This window comes from Otolemur garnettii, unplaced genomic scaffold (genome assembly GCF_000181295.1).
Source record: "Otolemur garnettii isolate 467f Iridium unplaced genomic scaffold, OtoGar3 scaffold00009, whole genome shotgun sequence".
In the NCBI taxonomy this organism is placed as follows: Eukaryota; Metazoa; Chordata; class Mammalia; order Primates; family Galagidae; genus Otolemur; species Otolemur garnettii.
The window spans coordinates 8057920-8079529 of NW_003852404.1; the positions used below are offsets into that span (position 1 = coordinate 8057920).

The window sequence follows — 21610 nt, forward strand, 5'->3', positions numbered from 1 at the left end:
GGTCCGGGCTGGGGATTCGAACCTGCCACCTTAGGTGTACGTGGCTGGCGTCTTAGCCAGTTGAGCTATAGGCGCCGAGCCGAAAGGTTTTCTTAAAGTTAGTTGTGCCCTGTTGAAACATCTGTCTTTTATTCTAAGATTATTTCATGTATTCTTTTTGTAAAAATGTTAAACCAACCTTGTTTGTTCTTTTTTGAAATAACAGTGATCAGTGTTTTATATGTTTGCTTTTTGGACTTTTAATGTCGTTACCTGGCTAAATAAATATAAATGTAGCTGTTTTGTGTTGGTACCTTGATGCTTTCTGGTTTGGGGAGCTTTTCCTGGCCAATAAACCCAGGAATTGAGGAGCTCCTGATCTTGGCTTACAGGGGGTATCTGGAGTTATCTACCCTTTTGTGGCACAAATGCCTCTCACTTGTTTTAATCTTCCCTCTCTCCTCTTCACACCCGGGAGTTGGGGTTGACTCAAGCCTGGCTCACGTGCTTTCTCTGTGCTCACACGAAGGCCCTCTGATTCTCCCCAGCCATGGATTTTCCCCAGCACAGCCATCACGTCTTGGAGCAGCTGAACCAGCAGCGGCAGTTGGGGCTTCTCTGTGACTGCACCTTTGTGGTAGACGGCGTTGACTTTAAGGCTCACAAAGCAGTGCTGGCAGCCTGCAGTGAGTACTTCAAGATGCTCTTTGTGGACCAGAAGGACGTGGTGCACCTGGACATCAGTAACGCGGCAGGTATACCTTTGGGGCCAGGGCGAACCTGCTGAGAGAAAGAAGGTGTGGGGGACACATAGGTCATAGGCCTGTTTTGACAGGGAGCAGAGTGGTAAGGGGAGGACTGGCAGGAAGGGCTCATCTAGGCCACAGTGAATTTGTCAGGGGGGACAGAGAGCAGGCAGGCCCCTGGCTTCTTTCCATGGCTGGGTCAATCCCAAAGTCCCTACTGCCCTAGTGCTAACCATGAGTAGGAGTGATGCTTGGTGATGGGGACAGTGGGGCTGCGGGGTGGCTGGGAGTAGTGTCAGGAAGACCTGGTCCTGGATTCAGGCTCCCAAGCCAGAATAGCACTCATGCACAAGAAGGTCATGCAAGTGGGCATAGATGCAGAAGGTGAGGCCCAGAGAGGTCAATGAGTGGTCTGGAATAACTGCAAAGCTGGCAGCAGAGCTCCAGCAAAGCCATTGCTGGCATAGTCAGGTTGGAGTGTCCTTCAGTGGTGAGATGCAGTAGCTGGGTAAACGGTGTGTAGGCCAGGTATTCACACCCATCCTTGGTGCAGAGTGAGCGTTCATACCTTCAGTGGGTGCACTTCATTTTGGAGCATGGGAGAGGGAGACCACTCAGTTTGTCATGAGTCCCTGGGCTCTACTGCTATGTGGAGTGGGACAGGCTGCCAATGCAGGGCCTTGCCCCTGGGTCTGTGATCCCTGTCCTGTCCTTGGCAGGCCTGGGGCAGGTGTTGGAGTTTATGTACACAGCCAAGCTGAACCTGAGCCCTGAGAATGTGGATGATGTGCTGGCTGTGGCCAGCTTCCTCCAGGTGCAGGACATCATCACAGCCTGCCATGCCCTCAAGTCACTTGCTGAGCCGGCCACCGGGCCTGGTGGAAATGTGGAGGCTTCGGCCACAGAGGGTAAGCTGACTGGCAGGCTGTTCCTGAGTAACCAATGGGGGGCTATGGGAGGGGGCTCTGCCTCTGACTCTCTGGGCACCTCCCTGGTGGGTGCTGGTGAGGGTTTGCCATAGTAAGGTCTGAGGACAGTCCCTCTGCCTGGTCCTTTCCTGCCTTTCACCAGCTAGACCAGAGCTGTGGTGGTTCAGCCCCCTCACACATGGGTGGGTCTCCTCCAAGCCCTTGTGTAGCTCTCTTCTCCCAGCTCTTCCTTCCATCCCCCTACTCCCTCAGATAAGCCCTCAGATGCCTGCTGTGGCCCAGACTCCTTGTACACTTTCAAAGGCCTGCTCCTCCCCTTCTAAGCACTGACCTTTGATCAGCCTCCTTATTGCATATGTGAAGTCTGTCTCCCCCACATGCCCCACAGAAGCAGCACCGTCACTTCTACATGCCCAGTGCCCAGCTGGCAGCCTGGCATGGAGTGGGCCCATTGTGAATAATTAACAAAGCAACAAACTGCTGAGATGTATCCCTAGGGAAGATATGAAAGAGCTGGCAAGTTCTGAGCACCTCACCCTTCCACCTAGTGGGCACTTGATGGGAAATGGCAGTTCTGTCCTGTTCCATCTCCAGGAGGGGACAAGAGAGCCAAAGAGGACAAGGCTACCGCCACTATGCTGAGCAGGCTGGACCAAGTGGGAAGCAGTCCACCCACAGGCCCAGGCAGGGAGCTCAAAGAGGAGCGAGGTGGCCAGGCTGAGAATGCAGCCCCTGGTGAGTTGTGATGCTGAACACCCGCTGGCTGGCTGCCCTGGAGGGGGAGGAGGCAGCAGGAAGCCCCAATGCCTGTCCCATCACTTGCCAGCAGCCTGTGCTGCTGGCACATGGTGGCACAGTGGGGGCTGCCTCCAGGGTCGATGGCAGAGGCACCTGCACTTTCTGTGCTCATGTAACCCAGAAAGGTTCATTGTTCTGGGATATCCATCCAGCCACAGCAGAGACACCAGCAGCCTGAGCTTAGGTGTGCCAGGACCTCCCCTCCTGGGCCACAGCTACCTACCACGAAGGGGCCTGGTCCAGCAAAGCAGTCCAGCTCAGCCTCCAGTACATCCCATCCCACTCCAGGTGCAGAGCAGACGGAAAAGGCTGATGCCCCCCGGGAGCCGATGCCTGTGGAACTCAAGCCAGACCCCACGAGTGGCATGGCTGCTGCAGAAGCAGAGGCTGCGTTGTCGGAGAGCTTGGAGCAAGGTACTGGCCAGTCAGGGCCAGCCCGGCTCCCTCTCCTCCCACCTCCAGCAGGTCCCACTTGGAGGCACCACTCACTTCAGCTTTTGTCTTCTGGAATCTCGAGATCCGTTCCTTGGTAGAACATCTTGGGCGTGTTTCTGTTAACACAGAAGTATCCTTATTGCCCTGGAGCCTCTGCTCCTTTCCCAGCTGAGCACCACACAGGGTGCCACGCCCGCATCCCTCAAGCAGCCGATAAGCAGGCCACAGAGCCCCTTAAAGGCGTTCACACGTGCGGAGGTGCCAGAGCGCCAGAGCCCATACTCCGCCCTCTGGGGGCCCCGCCCTGAGTGCCTGCGCTTCTCTTCGCAGAAATGGAGGTGGAGCCGGCCAGGAAAGGAGAAGAGGGGCTGGAGGAGGAGGAGGACGCAGGGCCTACCGAGGTCAAGGAGGAGGGGCTGCAGCTGGAGAACGGCGAGCCCGAGGAGACGGAGGAGTCGGTGGGCACCGATTCTGGTCAGGAGCTCGGTGCAGAGACCCGGAGCCTGCGCTCTGGCACCTATGGTGACCGCACGGAGTCTAAGGCCTATGGCTCCGTCATCCACAAGTGCGAGGTGTGGCCTGTGGGGGGCCGGCCCGCCCCTTCCGGGCCTCCCGCCGCCGGCGCAGCCCCTCACGTGCCCGCCCTGCTGTGCCCGCAGGACTGTGGCAAAGAGTTCACACATACCGGGAACTTCAAGCGCCACATCCGCATCCACACCGGCGAGAAGCCCTTCTCGTGCCGGGAGTGCAGCAAGGCCTTTTCGGACCCGGCCGCCTGCAAGGCCCACGAGAAGACGCACAGGTACTGCCCCAGCCGGCCCCTGGGCCCCGTGAGCCCGCCTCTCCCGGCCCCCCGGGTCCCGCGAGCCCGCCTCTCCCTGTCGACCTCTGCCCCGCAGCCCGCTGAAGCCCTACGGCTGCGAGGAGTGCGGCAAGAGCTACCGGCTCATCAGCCTGCTGAACCTGCACAAGAAGCGGCACTCGGGCGAGGCGCGCTACCGCTGCGAGGACTGCGGCAAGCTCTTCACCACCTCGGGCAACCTCAAGCGCCACCAGCTGGTGCACAGCGGCGAGAAGCCCTACCAGTGCGACTACTGCAGCCGCTCCTTCTCCGACCCCACCTCCAAGATGCGCCACCTGGAGACCCATGACACCGACAAGGAGCACAAGTGCCCGCACTGCGACAAGAAGTTCAACCAGGTGTGCAGATTTCTCCCAAACCGGCATCCAGAAGGCCTTGTCGCGGGTGGCCGCAGCCCGGACACATGCCGTGTGGGGTGGGAAAGACACAGCTGGAGCTCCCTCCTGATGGCACCTAAGTGACTTTCCCCTGGTGGAGCTCCCGACAGCTCTGTGGAGGCCACCAGGAGGGCAGGCTGCATCAGGGTGTAGGTGGGCCCTTCATTGCTGGGACCTGGGAGAGTCCATTGGCCCAAGGAGAGAGGGAGCCGTCCAAAGGCCCAGGGAGGCCTGAGTGTTGATGGTTCCCTGGTGGGAGGGGCTGTGAGGGGCCAGGGCTGAGTGTGGGTGGCCCTGCTGACCCCTGCCTGGGCACAGGTGGGGAATCTGAAAGCCCACCTGAAGATCCACATCGCAGACGGGCCCCTCAAGTGCCGGGAGTGCGGGAAGCAGTTCACCACCTCAGGTAGGGCCAGGGCTGTCCTGGCTGCCCTCATACCACTGCTCCCCGGCCACCTGGTGGCGCCCCAAACCAGGCCTGCCCTTGGTCTCGCCACAGGGAACCTCAAGCGGCACCTGCGGATCCACAGTGGAGAGAAGCCCTACGTGTGCATCCACTGCCAGCGGCAGTTTGCGGACCCCGGCGCTCTGCAGCGGCACGTCCGCATCCACACGGGTGGGTGAGCAGCCCCCTGCAGCCCAGGGTGGGGACAGGAGCGTGGGGCAGGGGAGCGGGCGTCAGCACCTTCTCCTGCCCGTCCCCAGGTGAGAAGCCATGCCAGTGTGTGATGTGCGGCAAGGCCTTCACCCAAGCCAGCTCCCTCATCGCCCACGTGCGCCAGCACACCGGGGAGAAGCCTTACGTCTGCGAACGCTGCGGCAAGAGGTCCTGCCGCCCTCGCCCATCCCCAGGGTGCAGTGAGGGCTTCAGAAAGCAAACCAGGGGCTCGGTTGGGAACGGGGCAGTTCCATGCCAGCCCTTCTCTTGCCCTCTTGCAGGTTTGTCCAGTCCAGCCAGCTGGCCAATCATATCCGCCACCACGACAACATCCGCCCACACAAGTGCAGTGTGTGCAGCAAGGCCTTTGTGAACGTGGGGGACCTGTCCAAGCACATCATCATCCACACGGGTGAGCCTGTGCCCTGTGCCTGCACCTGTCCCTTCCCAACCCCTGGGGGGTGGGGGGAGGAGGTGCCCCCAGGCCCCAGCCTTGGGTGTTGGCACTTGCTACAAGTGGCCTTGAAGGCAGTTCAGTTCATTTTCAGAGGTGTCTGTTCAAGCTGGAAAAAACAGGGCTGCTGGGCAAGCTGGAGGTGTTGAGTGAGGTCCTCCCACGCCCGCCCTGCTGCTCCTTCCCCCAAAGGCAGGAGAGAATCTTGCCTTCCCCCCAGGAGAAAAGCCTTACTTGTGTGACAAGTGTGGTCGTGGCTTCAACCGGGTAGACAACCTGCGCTCTCACGTGAAGACTGTACACCAGGGCAAGGCAGGCATCAAGATCCTGGAGCCAGAGGAGGGTGGTGAGGTCAGCGTGGTAACTGTGGACGACATGGTCACACTGGCCACTGAGGCATTGGCAGCCACAGCTGTCACTCAGCTCACAGGTGCGGGGTTGCGGGCTGCAGAGGTCATGGCAGTTTGCCTCTGGGCGGCACAGCCATGGGGCAGGTGCTGTGGTCTTCACCTTAGGCCCTGTTGATTCTGCCCACAGTGGTGCCAGTAGGGGCCGCAGTGACAGCTGATGAAACGGAAGTACTTAAAGCTGAGATCAGCAAAGCTGTGAAGCAAGTGCAGGAAGAAGGTGAGAGGGGCCACCCAGGGTGTGAACGCTAGTGGACCCCACAGTCCTTCCCACCCTGACCACAGCCCCCACCTTCACAGACCCCAACACTCACATTCTCTACGCCTGTGACTCCTGTGGGGACAAGTTCCTGGACGCCAATAGCCTGGCTCAGCACGTGCGGATCCACACGGCCCAGGCCCTGGTCATGTTCCAGACGGATGCGGACTTCTATCAGCAGTATGGGCCAGGCAGCACGTGGCCAGCTGGGCAGGTGCTGCAGGCTGGGGAGCTGGTTTTCCGCCCCCGGGATGGGGCTGAGGGCCAGCCTGCACTGGCAGAGACCCCCCCCACAGCTCCTGAATGTCCACCACCTGCTGAGTGAGCAGACAGCTCTTCCCTGGACTGTTTATTTAAAGATGGGTGGCATCCTGGAACTGAGAAGGGTGGCCCCATTCCCTAGAGAGAATAAATTTGATTATTTTCTAATGCTGCTTTTAGGTCCCTGTGGGGGTGGGAGAGGGAGCTGGACTGTTGCCACAGAAAGGCTATACCACCCAAGGACCAGCCTCCTGGGAAAGCCAGGCTGGCCCTCCTGCCAAATGGGACTGGAACCCTAGGACCAGTCTTAAAACCAGATTGGCTTTTGCCCTGATGGGCTGTGGGTGGCACATTTGGGCCCAAGAGACCGTGGTACCTTGTGCCCCATCTCCTCCTCCAGTCTTCTCCTTAGAGGCCGCTCCGGTGTTCAACTTTAGGACCCAGTTCCCTCTCCTCCTCCTCTCCCCAGCAAGTGCAGTTGGGACCCCATTTCTCCCCCCCTCAGCAGGGCAACAACTGCTTACCAAGGCCAGGCAACCCAGAAAGAGCCTAGCTCCAAGGCCGCAGTGGCTTTGTGCTTTCTTCAGTCCAGGGTGATTCTGCCAGGCCCATCTCAGGGGTCATTTCAGCCAGAGCAGCAAGGTAGGCAGAGGAGTGGGACAGGCCCAGACCACCAGCCCAGTTCCCATGGGCCTGGGGAGTAGAAGGGTCCATACTTGCTACATCAGTAACCCTGGCCCGAGGACTGAGGCCAAGCCATTGCCATCTCTTGGGAGCGACCACTTATGTTCAATCAGTAGTCTCTACCACCAGGCCAGGGCCCTGGAGAGGCAGGAAGGAGCAGCTGGAAACCTGAGTGGGGAGTTGGGAGCACAGCAGGTGGGGCCAGTGGAACAGCCTCCTCAACCATCAGAGAAGCCATCTCAGCCCCTTCTCCACAGTTCACTAGGACCAGCTGTGATCCCTTGTTCAGAGGGAACACCTACTGTCTTCCTGCACCAGATGTATAGGCCCATTTGCAGCAGCCTCATTGGTATTGTGAGAGAGGCCAGCGACGGTGTAGGCCCATGTCCCTGTCCCCTTCTGCAATCCACAACTTGTCATGGAGCCAGCTTCAGAGCATCCTCCTGTCTGGAAGCAGGTACAGGATTAACAGAGGCCCAGGAGGGACAGGTCTGGCTTTGCCCACTTTCCTGGAGCCAGCCTGCTCCACCTGGGAGAAGGCAAGAGACCAGAAAGCTAAGCTGTGCAAGGTGTATCCAGGTGCCTTCCACATCACCCACACATCAGGCAGGACCGTGAAGTGTCACAGATATTTACACCACAACACTAAAAAAATGGAAGTTCAGCCTCCCAACAAAAATCTCTTTTGTATAAGGTAATCTAATACTTGGGGAAGACTAAGAATGGCAGAGAGAAAACAGGTCCCATATACAGATGTGTGTGTGCACTGCAAAGCATGGCAAAAGTGGGATGAGGATTAACTGCTGCCATAAGCCAAGGACCCTTGGAACTCCCACCCAAATAACAATCACATTCACACTTGACATGACATGTTTTGTATTTTTTAATAAAGTTGGTAATCCAATGGACACACAAAACAAAACTGCGCTGAGAAAAACAGTTTCATAAATTAATAAGTGTTAGGAAGTTGGGAGCGGTCAAGGTACCAGGAAGAGAGGATTAGCCAGTCTTTTTGTACAGGTGCTGTGTGACACTTCCACATCTCGGGAGCAGGGCCCGTGCTGTATTGAAGCGCACTTATACAAATGAGTGACAATACAAAGTCTGAGTATGAAAATAAGATTTTTCTCTGAAAACACATTTTTGGCACAGATTAAAAAAAATGTATGTCAGGGGAATTTGATTTTTAAAGTCAGTATTATATATATTTATATATATTATATATTTATATATACACAAATCCCAAGTTCTGCATATCCCACCAAGAAAGAAAATCCTTCTGTTTGCTCTTTTTCAATTGTAAACTGTACATCCTGGTGAATTAATAATGGTGGCAGCAGGAGAATTAAGAAAGGTGATGCATCCGAATGAGCAAGGAGAAGGGAGGGTGGGGACAAAAAAAACCCAATGAAATGTTCCTTGACCCCAAGGTCTCAGCAGAAGTTAAAAGTCCTTCTTGCATTAAAGTCCACAACGTGTGTTCACATACACCAAGATATCCAGAGTGTCACAGCCTGTCTTCACTGTGCAAAAGTCCAGGTCACTAATTTAGTGCAAAGGCAGTTCTGTTTTCTTGTTTCTTAAAAACAAACAAAAAAAAAAAATTCATTCCACTGCCCTGTTCCTTTTCTCCAAAAAGAGAGAGAACCCCAGCCCCAGAGTGTCTGCCAGTCCATTGGTTGGTATTCTGTCCTTGGGCTAAAGCATTATGTAAACATACAAGGTAGCAGCACCACTGCCCAGAGAAGTCTGTCCGACTGAGCCGGGCAGGCAGGAGAGCAAGAGGCTGACCATCTGGCAGTGGAGACTGTCCCCTTCAGCAGCTTCTTCCCCTGTGTGGCTGGGTTGTCCTGTGTATTTTTGCTGCAGAGCCTCGGGAATGTACACCGAGGCGGGACCATTCAGTGGCTCACACAGAGGCGATGACAATCATGAGGTGGGGAGAAATGTTCGAGATGCTGGCAAGGAGGTCTGGGGCCAGACGGGACAGGTGACTCTCAGAAAACTCACAGGGCGGGAAGATCTGCAGCACATAGGCGGGCTGGAGACAGGGACAAGAGAACAAAGTGGGACCCTCTTGTCTTCACATCACCCACCCAAGTCCATTTCCAACAGGGCCCAGAAGAAGCCCTACCCAGCAATCACCTCCATGACTGCATTCACCAGAAAACACCTTGGCAGATGTCAGACAACTTAACCTGAACACCCAGGGCCCTCTCCATCATTAAACTCTAGGAACACCTGTGCTCTCAGTAGTCCCCTGGGTTCTCTCCACAAAGTACAGTGGCAGCCCCTTCCACATGCTCTGCTAGCTTCCTCTGTCCAAAATGCCTTTTTGCCCATTTCCTCTGACAAACTCCTATTTTTAGTTGGCACCAGATTAGTCAGACCACCTATTTGCCCTCAACCAGCCCCACCTGTGTGTGCATGTGCGGCGGGAGGACCTGGGAAAACTGAAGGCCAACCAACCTGATTGGAGCCAGGGTTAGGAACATTGATGATCCCTGCTGCCTGCTTGGCCTGCAGGTAAGTGATGAAGGCAGCCTTGAGGGACTCAGTCTGGCTTACAACATCCTCTTGGTCACGGCCACAGGGCAGTGCCAGCAGCAGACAGTAATCTGTCTCCACCTGGAACAGAAGCAGCCATCACAGTCCAGGGCCTCCTAACCAAACAGCTGTCCATGTGCAGCTCAAGGTATCCAGCCCACAGAAACTCCCACCTCCAAGATGACTTCAAACTCTCATATTTGTTGAATGAAAAAAAGCCTTGTTTCTGGGTCTAGAGGAATTTTTTTACACTTTCAAAGAGAAACAAAACATGCCCGAGACAGGCTGGCAGGAGTCAGCCAGGCTTCCCTTCCTGTTGCTCACCTGGGGCCCAGGTCTTACCGTCATCCTGCGGGCAACCCCTTCCAGCTGTGATGCCTCCAGCCGCATCCTCTGGGCAATCCTCAGTGGGGGGCCTCCTTCAGAGAGGGGCAGGGACCGATGGGCCAGGACGTTGTTTCCGGAGACAAAGTGGAGCTGCACAGCAGCTGTGTCATTCTTGAGGGCCAGGAGGCCCTGCCACACGATGGGGTACTTCTGCTCCCAGGGAAACAAACGGGAAGTGAGTGAATGCCTGGAGAGCCAAGCCATTGACCCTAGGCTTGCTAGTCTAAGTCAATTGGGGAACTCTAAGGACATTTTTAATGTAGCACAACATCTGGGGGACAGGTGGGGCAGTCCCTGCTCACGCTTACCTTCAGGAGCTGAACCATATCCACAGGTCTCTGGGAAGTCAAGTGCGGAGAGGCATCTTGTTTGGGGGTTGGCTGGGCTTCAGTGTGTGGCAGAGCCAGTCCTGGTGGGGTGGTGGGGCCTGAGGTTGTGGGGACAAACAATGGCTGCTTTGGGACAGCCTGAGCAGGAAGAGGGGCCGAGAGGTCAGGCTTCATGGACACAGACACGGGGGAAGGGTAGGAAGTCTGGCCTGTTTCCACCTGTGCCCTCTGAATCTGGGCATGAGGCTCAGGTGGCCTGTTTGCAGGGCCAGCTGGGAGGCGAGGTTGCTCTGTGCCTCCTGTCTGGGTCCCCTTCGCCTCCTGGGAGACTTGAGGCATCTTGCTGCTCAGCAGCTGGCCAGGCTGGCTGAGCTGTGAGGGTGGTGCAGATGGCGCAGGCTGTGAGGACTGTGCAGGTGGGGCAGGCTGTGTGGACTGCACAGGCTGAGCTGGCTGCAAAGGCTCGCCTTCAGGAGGAGGGCCCTGGGTTGGAAAGGAAGGCAAAAAGTAATAGTCAGTCTGTTGTCCACAAGCCCCTGCCCCAGATACGGGGTGCCTCCTGTTAAGTCAAGCCCATGGAAGGAGAGGGAGCTTGATCATGGTGCTGCTCTCAAGAATTCAGGTAAAAAGTCACCTATTACCTCCCTCCTCCCCCATGCACAGAAACTAGCACACCCACCATTCCCACAGACAGCTTCCTCCCCACATCCAGAGGTTTCTGATCTGATCCTTTCATCCCCAGTTCATGAGACTCCTCCTTAACTCCATGAAAAGACAGACATATATCTTAGGGGCTATCTGTCCCCTAAGGGGGAACATTCACTTACACCTTAACCACTACTTTAACTGAAAGGCTGGTCTTGCATAAAAGCCCACTGAGGCCCCCAACATACGTCCAATGGGCAAGGAAGATGCCCAGCTCTCTCACCTGAGCAGGGGTCTTGGTCCGGGCAGGCAGGCCAATGGAGGAAGCAGCAGGAAACTGAGTGTGCGTGAGCTGAGCTGGGGCATGGTAGGTGCGGATGTCACCGTACCTGTATTCTTGGAACAGCTCCCCACTGGAGTGCACAATCTGCACCCCGTGGGTCACCACCACAGGGGGAGTCAGAGGCAGCCCCTGGAGTTGGTTGCTGGGGGTCACTGTGAGGATGCGGGCCTCACCATGAGGGGTGGGGATGGGGGCGGGGGTGGGGGCAGGGGCTGCTTTGGCATCTGATGTCTTGGTGGCTTCTTTCCCTGGCTGCGAAGGGGCCTTGCTGGCTGGCGACACCTTCACTACCCCCTCTGCTGCCCGAGGCTGCTCGCTGACAGCTGTCACATGTGGATGCACCATGATCCGCACGTCCCGGGGCACCGTGTACGGATGCAACCGATACTCAGACTGCATGACCAGTACCTCTGACTGCACAGGGGCCGCAGCTCGGGCGACGGGGAGGTGGTAATGAACTTCCTCCTCAGGAGGGTGCTGTGAGGCCAGTGCAGGCACACTAGCTGTGGCTGGCTGGGGGGTGCTGGCCCGCTGTGGGGTCCTGACTTCTATTTGCTGGGGCTGCAAGGGGGCTCGAGGAGAGTGAAGTGTCTCTGGCCGGATGCTGTAGGTGATGCTGGGCAGTGTTGGCGTGTTCATTCTCACCTCGCCCTGGGACAAGTGGCTCAGAGACACAGTCTGAGTGATGCTATGGGGTGGCATGATGACAGACTGCTCTGGGTGTATGCTAGAGATGAACTGAGGCACTGGGATGCCTGCAGCCAGCATGACCGTGGCATTGGTTGAGAGCGCCGTGGACGTGGTGCTGCTGGGGTGGCTTGCCCTTGGGAATGGGGCTGGTGCAGGTCCGCTAGGTCGAGGAGCATGAGTATCTGGCTTTGTGGCTGCCAAGTGGGAAACAGTTCGCTCCGTCGGAGTGCTGGGCCCTGAGGTGATGTGGTTCACATCTGTAGGCAATTTGCTGGGCATTGCAGAAGGGTGGTGGGGTGTAAGAGTGGACCCCAGGTTAGCTGGCTGGAGGACCTTGGTCTCGATTTTCAGGGTGACAGGGTCAGCAAGCTTTTTATTCGTGGTTACTATGCTTGGGGTAAGGACCAGTTGGTTGTGAACCAATACTGGGGGTGTGTTTATGCCCTGTGTGAGAACCTTCACTGTGCCACCCTGAGTGACAGGTGTGGACACTGAGAGATGAATAGGTTCAGGCTTCTCCAAGGATGGGCGGTCTGCCTTCACAGACGAAATCACGGGAGAGGCGTTGTACGTCTGGGCAGTCAGTACCAGAGTGGAATGGGTGGCCACATTTGCATAGCCTGCAGGGGCTTGAGGGCCTTTGGGTGGAGGCTGTGATGGGGTCACAGAATCAGGTTTGACCTGGGACTTAGACACTGACTGCTGAAATTCAATGTCCATTGCACTGGCCGGAGGGATCTGGCTGATCTTGGCACTGATCCTCTGTGGGCCTTCAGTCTTCTGCCCTGAATAGCTCAGGAGCACAACCCCTTCTGATGTGTTCACCCGCAGCCCTGCCCCAGAGCCTGTGTCTGCTGGACGATCATCAATCACAGACATGGACCCTGGGGGGAACCGACTGTTTTCGTTAGTGCTTGATCTCTGTTTGCACTTAGCTGACGATGTGATCACTGCACCTCCCATAGTCATTGCACCTGCTGTGGCAGTCATACCACCAGATGTGGCAGTAACTGAACCTGCTGTGACTGTCACTGCACTTGCTGTGGGATTCACTGCACCTGTGGGAGCATTGACTGGGCCTGTGGCAGCATTCACCATACCAGTGGCTGTGTTCACGGTGCCCATGGTGGCGTTCACTGGTGTAGTGAGAACATTCACTGGCCCCGTGAGGACATTCACAGGCCCCTTCAGGACGTTCACAGGCCCTGCAGGAGTGCTCACCAAACCTTTCAGAGTGGCCACTGAGCCCTTCACTGGGCCTTTCAGGGCATTAACTGGTACCAGGGAGACATTCACCAGACCAGTCAGGGCGCTCACCAGGCCAGTCAGGGTCTGTGGAGCTGGTTTTGCCAGGGTTATCTTCTGCGAGTTCTCCAGGTCAATGCTGACAGGCATCCGGCTAATAACAGAAGTAATTTTGGGAGCAATGACTGGTGTCACCTTTTCTTTGTCAGCAGTTGCTGCAGGAACTTCTGAGGTTTGTGCGTCAGAGGCATTTGTCACTGGAGCTGTTTTTTCTTCTAAAAGAGGTTTTTTAGATTCGACTGGAGGGGGCGGTGCCTCATGCAGGCAAGGGGCAGCACTGACGGGCTCTGCGATGGCCGTGGTGACACTTGTGGAAGTGACACCTGTAGCAGACACATACTTGGGGTCCATGAGAATCTTCCTCAGTGTGCTGGAGCTGGTGTCAACGTCAGAGGCCTTTGTGTCTGGGGGAAGAGCTGGAGATGGAGTGGACTGAGCCCGTGGCTCCTCCTGCCTTGTGACCCACTCTGTCACCTTAGGAGGGGGGCTCTGGTGTGGGATGCCCCCAGAAGTGACAGGGGGCGAGAACTTTGATACAGTTACAGAAGGAAGCATGGGTGTGGGCATGCTGAGGTCACTAGGCGGGGTCACCGGATCACTCTCAATGACTGAATGGACCTTGAACCTGGCTTGAGGATCACCATCCACTGGTGCTGGCTGCGAGGCAGGGGGCAGGTCTGGGAGCACAGGCATTTTAGTTGGAGTCTTTTCTTCAACGTTGCTTTCTTGGGACAAATTCTCTGCACACGGACTTTTGCTCGGGTCAGAAGCACACGGCTGGGGAGAAGCAGGAAGGGGCTTTTCATTCTGCTTTTCTTCCTGTGGAGGTTCTGGGGGTTGTACCGTCGTCCCCTCATTTGTAGCAGGACTCTTGCTTGGAGCTTGGTCAGTCTCAGAGATGCGGGTCTCCACAGGGGCCCCCACTTTCTTGTTTGTATTCCGTTTGCGGCGTGATCGGGTTGTCTTCTGGCGCCCTTTCTCTTTCCGAACAACAGCAACTTCTACTTCTTTTGACACTTTGGCTTCCTGCACCGAGGGAGGGGTTTCACTGCTATTCCTTCTGGCTTCCTTGGTATTTGCTGGGCTTGATGAGGGGTCAGGGGCACTGACTGGTGGTCCAGAAGATTCTGTAGGAGCCTCAGTCTCCAAGAGGTCAGAAATAGCCTCATCAGTCTCAGGCTCCATTCCTTCCTCAGGAGGCTGCTGCGGCGCTTGTGGGTGAGGCTGTAGATCTGTCTGAGACCCTGCAGGGTAAGGTGGAGGTGCTGGGAAGTTTTCTGGCTCCCCAGAAATGTCATTGATGATGGAGCCAATGGCTGCGGCCAGCTCTGTTTCACTTGCTTGGTGTGCAGGCTTGTCCTTGTCTTCCGGGGAGAGACCCTCTGGTGCATCTGTGGCAGATCTGCAGGCAGCATTGGCAGACGTTTCAGTGAGCTTTGCAATGTTCTCCACAGCCTGTTCCAGCTCCATCTGCTTAGCTAATTGAGCTTCTGGGGACGACTGAGAGGCAGATACATCTTCCTTCTCTGCTTCTTTGTCTGGGTCAACTGGATCACTTTTCAACTGGGATGATGAACCACATTCCTTCTGGGGACTCTCACTTTTCTCGGGGGAGACTGCCACCACCACTGCTTCCCTCTCCCCTGCCTGTCCCACAGCCCCAGCAGCCCCCTTGGGGCTGACAGCAGCACCCACATTTTCTATGTTTGAAGATTTGTCCGCGGCTGATCTTGAGTTTCGAGATCTTCCCCTCTTTGATTTAGAGGGTTTTTCAGGGGCTGGCTTTTTCTCCACCACCTCAGTGGTGGTGGTTTCAGGGGGGTGTTTGTCTGTGCTGGCTTCTTTGCCATCACGTTTCTGTTGGCTCCCTGCCTCCTCTTCCCCAGCCTTAGATGCTGTGTGACTCTCTCTCCCACCTGTTTGGGGGCCCACCTCAGTGGTGGCGTCAGGACGTGCAGTATCAACCTTCGGTTCATTTTTTCCCCTTTTCCCCTGGGGACCACCAGCAGCTGTGTTCTTTTGAGATCGAGGGGATCGCCATCCCTCAGCTGGCTTGAGTGTTTCTGTGGGTTCTTTGGCCTCGTGCTCATCATCTTCCTCAGCTCGACGGCGTGTTTTTGGAGGCCTTCCCCTCCGAGGAGTGGTGGGAGCTGCTGCAGCCTCCTGGAGCTCTCGCTCCAACCTCTTTCTGGTCACTCGTAGTGGCTCGACAGGCTCTTTGGCTGGAGAGCGGCTGTCACGGTCAGTCATGGTTGCATAAACACTCCTTACATTCCGGCGCCTGGTTCGGCTGAGAGGCAAACTCGGTTCTGGGTGTTCAGGGTCCACAGCATTGTTTTTAGAAGCAGTCCTCGTAATTTTCTCTGCCTCCATCTTCAATTCTAAAAGCTTCTGTGCTTCTCCCCGAGGAGAACTGGACCGCTTTAGTTTCTCCCGGTCTATCCTCTCACTTTTCCTTGTGACCGGCTTCTCCACGACACTTGCTGAAGCTGCCTGAACTGGGGTCTTGGAACGCTTACTCTTGTTTGGCTTTTTATCTTTTGTAGTAACTGGAGGATCAACTTCTAAATCTTCAGAAGCTTGAGGCTGAACCTCAGGCGCAACTTCAGCTTTCTGATGTCCATTAGGCTCGACGCCTGCAGCTGAGTCTGGCTTTTCAGCTTGTGGCTCACTGGCTTCCTCTGGCTTCTGAATTGGTTTAGAAAGCGGTTGGGTGCTGTCAGGTTCTAGGTCTACACTGCTCTCTACCTGGGAAAACGAGGCTCCGGGAGTCGGAGGCTTGGCATCCAGATAAGGCAGCTGGTCACTTGATGAACTTTCTTCGACAACTGAAGGAGCCACAGCAGCATCTTTGCTGGTGTCCACTCCCGCGGGCACGTCTACCTGCTCAGGCTGTTCCACGGGGGCAGGGGCCAGTTCAGACGCAGGCTTTGCTTCTTCGGAGATGGTGGCCGGCTCCACAGTCCTCTCTTCTATTACCGGAGGTGCCTCCACCGTTTTGTCACTAGTCGTCTTCTCCAGTGCTGATGATACTGAGTCTGGAGTTATGACTGTGACGCTGGGAGGCCCAACTGAAGGTGGAGTTTTCAATTCTGACTCTTTATTCTCAGAAGCAGATTCTGGGGTCTTAGGATGATTCTCTGTATCCTCCTGTTTCTCAACCTCTTTGGGTTTTTGGTCCTTTTCTTTTTCTTTCTGCTGCATTCGTGTGAGCTCCATAAATCTGCTATGGAATAGAACTACTGGCTCCTGAACTAACTCCGTTGTGCTGTTTGCTCCATCAGATGTCTGCCTACCATATAATCTACCAGAAATGAAGTCAGAGTCTTCATCTTTTCTCTCCAGATGCTGCAGTCGCTTGGAATCTTGTTCAAAGATTGAGCTGTGTAAAAAACGAGAAGCAAATAATTCCTGCCTTTCCTGCTCCTCTTCTTTATGATCGTCTTTCTTATCATCCATTTTCCCTTCTGAATCAGTCCTAATTTTCTTCTTTTTCATGTACCAGGAAGGAATAGGTCTTGGAGCAGAGTCGACCTTTTCTTTATCTTTGTTGTTCCGAAAATTAGCAAATCGAGAGTCCCAATCAAGAAAAGACCAATTTTCTTCTCGAGATGAAGAGAGAGATTTAGCTCTTTCAAGCAAAGCTTTAGTGTCCGGTGTGATTGTCTTATCCAATGCAAAAGAATAAAATTTGTTCCTTTCTAAAGAACTAGAAAGTCTTTCATCCCGCTCACGTAGTTTGTCTTCTCTGTCCCTCAATAAAAAAGACAGTCGAGAACTTTCATATAATGCAGAGGCTCTTGGTGAGTGGGATTTGTGTTCACCATCTTCATCAGAATCAGAAGGCACCTCACCAGGTTCCAGATCTCGTACAGACCTTTTCCGAAGGCTGTCTCTCTTAATTATGCTGTTTGGGAAGCTCACGTCAAATCTGCTGGCATCTTGTTTCATTTGAGAGTCCCAACGATTTAGTTCATCTTCAGAATTTAAGACAGATAGCTTTATTTTGGCCATGTCTGCCATCTGTTCTCTTCTGCTAGAATCATAAGGATTGAATTTTAAGGACTCTTCCCTGACTGTTATATTAGAATAGGGGAGACCTTTCTCATCAACTTTAGGAGACCCTTTTACTGACATGAGCCTAGGGGAGCCTATAGGATCATCATCTTCATGGAAGGAACCATGTCGGATACTGGGAGAACAACCAGTCCTTTCAGAATCTTCGCTGATCTGGCGTGAACTCCTGTAATTCCTTTCTCTCTTGGTGCAGATATCAAAATCAACATGATCCATCCTTTTCTTTTTGCTGGGAGGAGAGTCATCGGTGACATCCTGAGGGGGTTTGCCGACCTCATGAACAAGGCTACGCCTTTCATATTCATCGACATCTTTTTTAGGACTGCCAAACTTCTCAGACTTGGCTATTTCCATCTCCATCTGCTGTTTTCTACGACTCTGCTCCATTTGTTTTCGGTAACTCTGTGTGTGATCAATGTCAATGCCAATTTTTTCTTCAGTATTTACTGAATGTGGTTTCTCCTGGCCTGATTTACGTTCAGGTGTTTCATCACGAAGACTACAAAAGTTTTTCCTAACATCCTCCCTCTCTGACCCTTGATCATCTAGTAGCTGTAGCTGTTTGAGCTGTGGTTTTGAGGCAATGGGTTTTTTTGATTGGGTTTCTTGATTTTCCACAGATTCACCCACTGGTTCTCCCAGTCGTGCTTGTAGGTCTGAGCTGGGCCTTGAGCCAGAACCAACAGGAGTACTGGCAATCTCCTGACAGTCTTTGGGGCTGGGAGCAGCATTTAGCCTATCCAGTTTGATTTTTTTGGATTCTCTTTTAAGAATTTCTTTCCTTGCAGGCTTTCTTTCAGACTCTCCTTCCCTCAGCAGAATGACATCTCTAGATAATACATCAGGCTGCTTTTTTAAAAGCACTCGAGCATCTTCCATCTCTGGACTGATTTTCTTGACTTCTGGTTTTTGCCTTTCTGCTTTCAAATTGGAATCTGCAAAACGCCTCTTCCTTGCTTCCAGCTTCTCCAGATCTACAGCATTCACCCCATCGGCAGGCTGCTCAGGTTTGAGGTGCTTCCTGGGTTTAAGCCTGCTTTCCTTATCTACCACTTCGATGTGGCTCGAAAGGCCCTTTTCCTTTGGCACTTTCATTCTAACAGACTCCAGTTTAGACGAGTCAGATTTTGCAGGCTCAGTCTGAGAGACTTGAAGCTTTTGATCCAGAGCAGAAGACTTGACAGCATCATTATCAAGCTTGGTCTTCAGCTTTTCCACAGGAGTGTGGTCAATGACCTTTCCTTCTTTCTCTTTCACTCGGGTCAAAACAACACAAGGCATGAGTTCCAGGCGGTTTTTTGCCATTCCTTCTTTGTCAGCTTTCTCTCTGCTCAGCTTATTAGAACTCCTTGGCTTTTCAGGGCTCTGTTCTCTCTCATTTTCTTGGTCTGTTTCTGAAGACTGAGAACTAGGGGAATGGATTTTTCCTTTCCGTTTCTGCTTGTCAGTTTTACTGTTTTCCACCTTTTCCTTCCGTAGTAAGCGTCTCTCTCTCTCCACTCGCTCAGGATCAAAAGTCCGTTCTTTATCTGTCTTTTCATTTTTTGTATAGCGCTCCAAACGAGGTTTGTCAAGTTTGTCGTATCTTGGAGGGGAGATGGAGCTACAGCTGCCACTCCGGTCTGAGGATCGGCTGTAAAGCCTCCTCTCAGAATCACTTGGCAACCTCTCTGACTGGGAGGGAGACGCTCCGGGACTCTGGGGACGGCGCAAGTGCACTGGACTCTGACTGCGTTCAATTGGCCTCCTCTCGTGGTCTCTGTCCCGGTCAGACTCAAATCTTTCGCGTTCTCTTTCTCGTTCCCTTTGCCTGTAACTGTATTCCCTAATATCTTGTTCATAAGGATCATTCCTGTAGTCCCTGTATTCCCGAGGATCATCATAATATCGTGATTCATAGTATTCTCCTTGGTAAGTTTCCCATTCTGGATAAAATTCTCTCCCTCGAGCTGGATAGTCCCGCCTGGAATCCTCAGTATATGTGCCTGGAGTCCGAACAGTCTCATAATATGTACGATCCTGGTTATAGTCATAAGATCCCCTTCGTTCCTCTCTGCCAAAAAATAAAAAAGACTTTACTAGATCTTTTGTTTCCTCATCACTTACATATGACATCATCTACATGTTATCTGAAAATCCTGTTTTTAAAAGATTTTGATATTATTTTACCATTTGTCAATTGATTCAACTGCAGTGGCTGTCCAACACAGCAGCCACTAGCTAAGTGTGGTTATCGGTGCTTGAAATCTGGATAATCCAAATTGAGATCTAACTATAAAATACATAGTAGATTTTACGGAGTTTTTTAAAAAAAATCATTTATTTAGAATGAGTATATGTTGAAATAATATTTCAGATACATTAAATTAAAAAATAATTTCATCTTTTTCTTTTTGCTTTTTATTAAGGCTACTAGAAAATTTAACACCACATATGTAAATTATACTATGTTTCCCTTGGCATTGGTGGCTCGGCCCTTTTTTATTCTTTTGGGGATGCTGGTATAGTGGTAAAATAGATACCACTAATTATTGAACAGTATCAGATTTCTAAATCTTTCATAATTACTTTTCTACCAAAAAATATTCTTACACAACACAAGAAATAAATGCACCGTTATTTATTATTATTATTACTATTTTAAGACAAAATCTCACTCTGGTGCCCTGAGTAGAGTACCATGGCATCATAGCTCACAGCAACCTTAATAAGCTCAACTAATCCTCCTGCCTCAGTTTTTGTTTTTTTTTTTTTTTCCTTCCTATTTCTTTTTCTCTCTCTCTCTTTTTTTTTTTTTTTGCAGTTTTTGGCCGGGGCAGGGTTTAAACCCGCCACCTCCAGTATATGGGGCTGGCGCCTACTCCTTTGAGCCACAGGCACCGCCCTTCCTTCCTATTTCTGATGGAGACAGGTTCTTGCTATTACTTAAGCTGGTCTTGAACTCCTGAGCTCAAGCAATCACTACTGACCCGCCTTGGCCTCCCAGAGTGCTAGGATTTAGACATGAGCCACTAGGGCTGGCCAATAAGTGCACTATTTAGAAAAACATAAAAAATTTAACTGAAATCTTACTACTTTTATGACCTGTACAATACTGTTAACACCTCTATCTCAATTCACAATTAAAACAATGTATTTGGGGGGCTACTTAAGCTCAGTCTCCTTACTCATCATAAACTGATACTTTGTCCTTAAGGTTCTTAAAAAGTTTAAGAGAACACCTGTAAAAACTTTTCTAGCATAATCCTAGGCACACACTTGGACCTCAGTAAATGCTGTCACTTCCTCCAAACTAGAAACTTGCAAATCAGGGAGGACTGCAAGCACTGTAAGAGATTCCCCACTGTGTCTGTCACAGGACCTGTCTGGGATATTCAAAACAGGATTAAATGTAAATACAATAACACATATGTTATATAAAATTAAATACTGGGCAGCACCTGTGGCTCAAAAGGGCAGGGTGCCAGTCCCATATGCTGGAGGTAGGTGGCAGGTTCAAACCCAACCCAGCCAAATAAATAAATAAATAAATACATCTGTATAAAAAGCCAATTAATTCCTTCACTTGTTCATTCTCAGAAATTTTTGTTCTCTCAGGAATGTGTGGCTTGTTCATTCTAGACAACATTGCCATTAGTAGCTGAAACCCAACAATACTAGAATTTAAGCTGCTTTAAGGCACAGGCTTTGGACATAATTTCTCTAACTTTTACAATAGTGCTCGTTTCATAGTAGCCACTCAAATATTTGTTGAAAAAATGAACTTTAGAAAAATATGTCAAAGCTGATGATGTTCTAATCCCTTTGAACAGCAAATGAAGTATCTAGACTGACCATTCAAATACTGGAAACATCAATAACACATTTTATATGTATTTATGTTAAACTTGCTCAGTTCAAAGTCAGTATTTTATATCCATGATATTTGGTTTAAACCAATTCAAGATGATCCTTCCATAGTTCCAAAGGGATCACATTCTTTACCTAAATACTCACCAGGATCTTGTAAATATATATCAGTAGGTATGGAATTAGGCTAATTTATGACCACCATAAATACATACTCAAAGGATCGTTTTCCCATATGAAGGTGAACAAAACACGATATGCCCTCTAACATTATAAAGTGAATAAAACACTTAGAATGGGCACCAGTTTATTGTCTACATCAATAGGAGGCTTGAGTGACACGTTAAAAACAATAGTATCAGGCAGCGCCTGTGGCTCACTGAGTAGGGCCCCAGCCCCATATATCAAGGGTGGAGGTTTCAAACACGGCCCAGGCCAAACTGCAACAAAAAAATAGCTGGGTGTTGTGGAGGTGCCTGTAGTCCCAGCTACTCGGGAGTCTGAGGCAAGAGAATTGCCTAAGCCCAAGAGCTGGAGGTTGCTGTGAGCTGTGATGCCACAGCACTCTACCAAGGGCAACAAAGTGAGA

The 21610-nt window shown here is 52.3% G+C and overlaps 2 protein-coding genes and 1 long non-coding RNA gene across 8 annotated transcripts in view; 1 reads left to right on the forward strand and 2 right to left on the reverse strand.

The window, feature by feature from the left end:
• Positions 1-214: 214 nt before the first annotated feature.
• Positions 215-3686, reverse strand: LOC111723227. 2 transcript variants are annotated; one of them, XR_002771812.1, is made up of 5 exons: positions 3573-3686; positions 3285-3404; positions 2942-3003; positions 2676-2824; positions 215-759 (listed from the first exon to the last, which is right to left on the reverse strand). It is a non-coding gene; the product is annotated as an uncharacterized LOC111723227 (long non-coding RNA). The 2 variants fall into 2 exon arrangements; XR_002771811.1 differs by having other exon boundaries at positions 215-762.
• ZBTB17 (zinc finger and BTB domain containing 17) lies at positions 527-6333 on the forward strand. 3 transcript variants are annotated; one of them, XM_003783879.3, is made up of 14 exons: positions 527-734; positions 1445-1633; positions 2249-2389; positions 2741-2866; positions 3218-3459; positions 3547-3689; positions 3787-4087; positions 4445-4532; positions 4626-4742; positions 4832-4952; positions 5066-5196; positions 5459-5668; positions 5776-5865; positions 5946-6333. In XM_003783879.3, exons 1-14 carry the CDS (start codon positions 530-532, stop codon positions 6227-6229), a joined length of 2388 nt encoding a protein of 795 aa, XP_003783927.1. In that variant the 5' UTR covers positions 527-529; the 3' UTR covers positions 6230-6333. The 3 variants fall into 3 exon arrangements, with proteins under 3 accessions (XP_003783927.1, XP_012656988.1, XP_003783928.1); XM_012801534.2 differs by having other exon boundaries at positions 4445-4742; XM_003783880.1 differs by lacking the exon at positions 527-734 and having other exon boundaries at positions 1508-1633; positions 2227-2389.
• A 1383-nt stretch (positions 6334-7716) lies between these two features.
• Positions 7717-21610, reverse strand: part of SPEN (spen family transcriptional repressor) — a 114100-nt gene continuing 100206 nt past the window's right edge. For 2 of the 3 annotated variants that reach the window (XM_023509744.1, XM_023509745.1), the window contains 5 exons: positions 11041-19225; positions 10092-10595; positions 9739-9933; positions 9319-9477; positions 8296-8890 (listed from right to left, as the gene is read on the reverse strand). In XM_023509744.1, the coding sequence (XP_023365512.1) occupies positions 8759-8890; positions 9319-9477; positions 9739-9933; positions 10092-10595; positions 11041-19225 (9175 nt within the window). In that variant the 3' untranslated portion in view covers positions 8296-8758. Of the gene's footprint in view, positions 8891-9318; positions 9478-9738; positions 9934-10091; positions 10596-11040; positions 19226-21610 lie in introns of all 3 variants that reach the window. The other variant, XM_003783878.3, reaches the window with a different exon arrangement.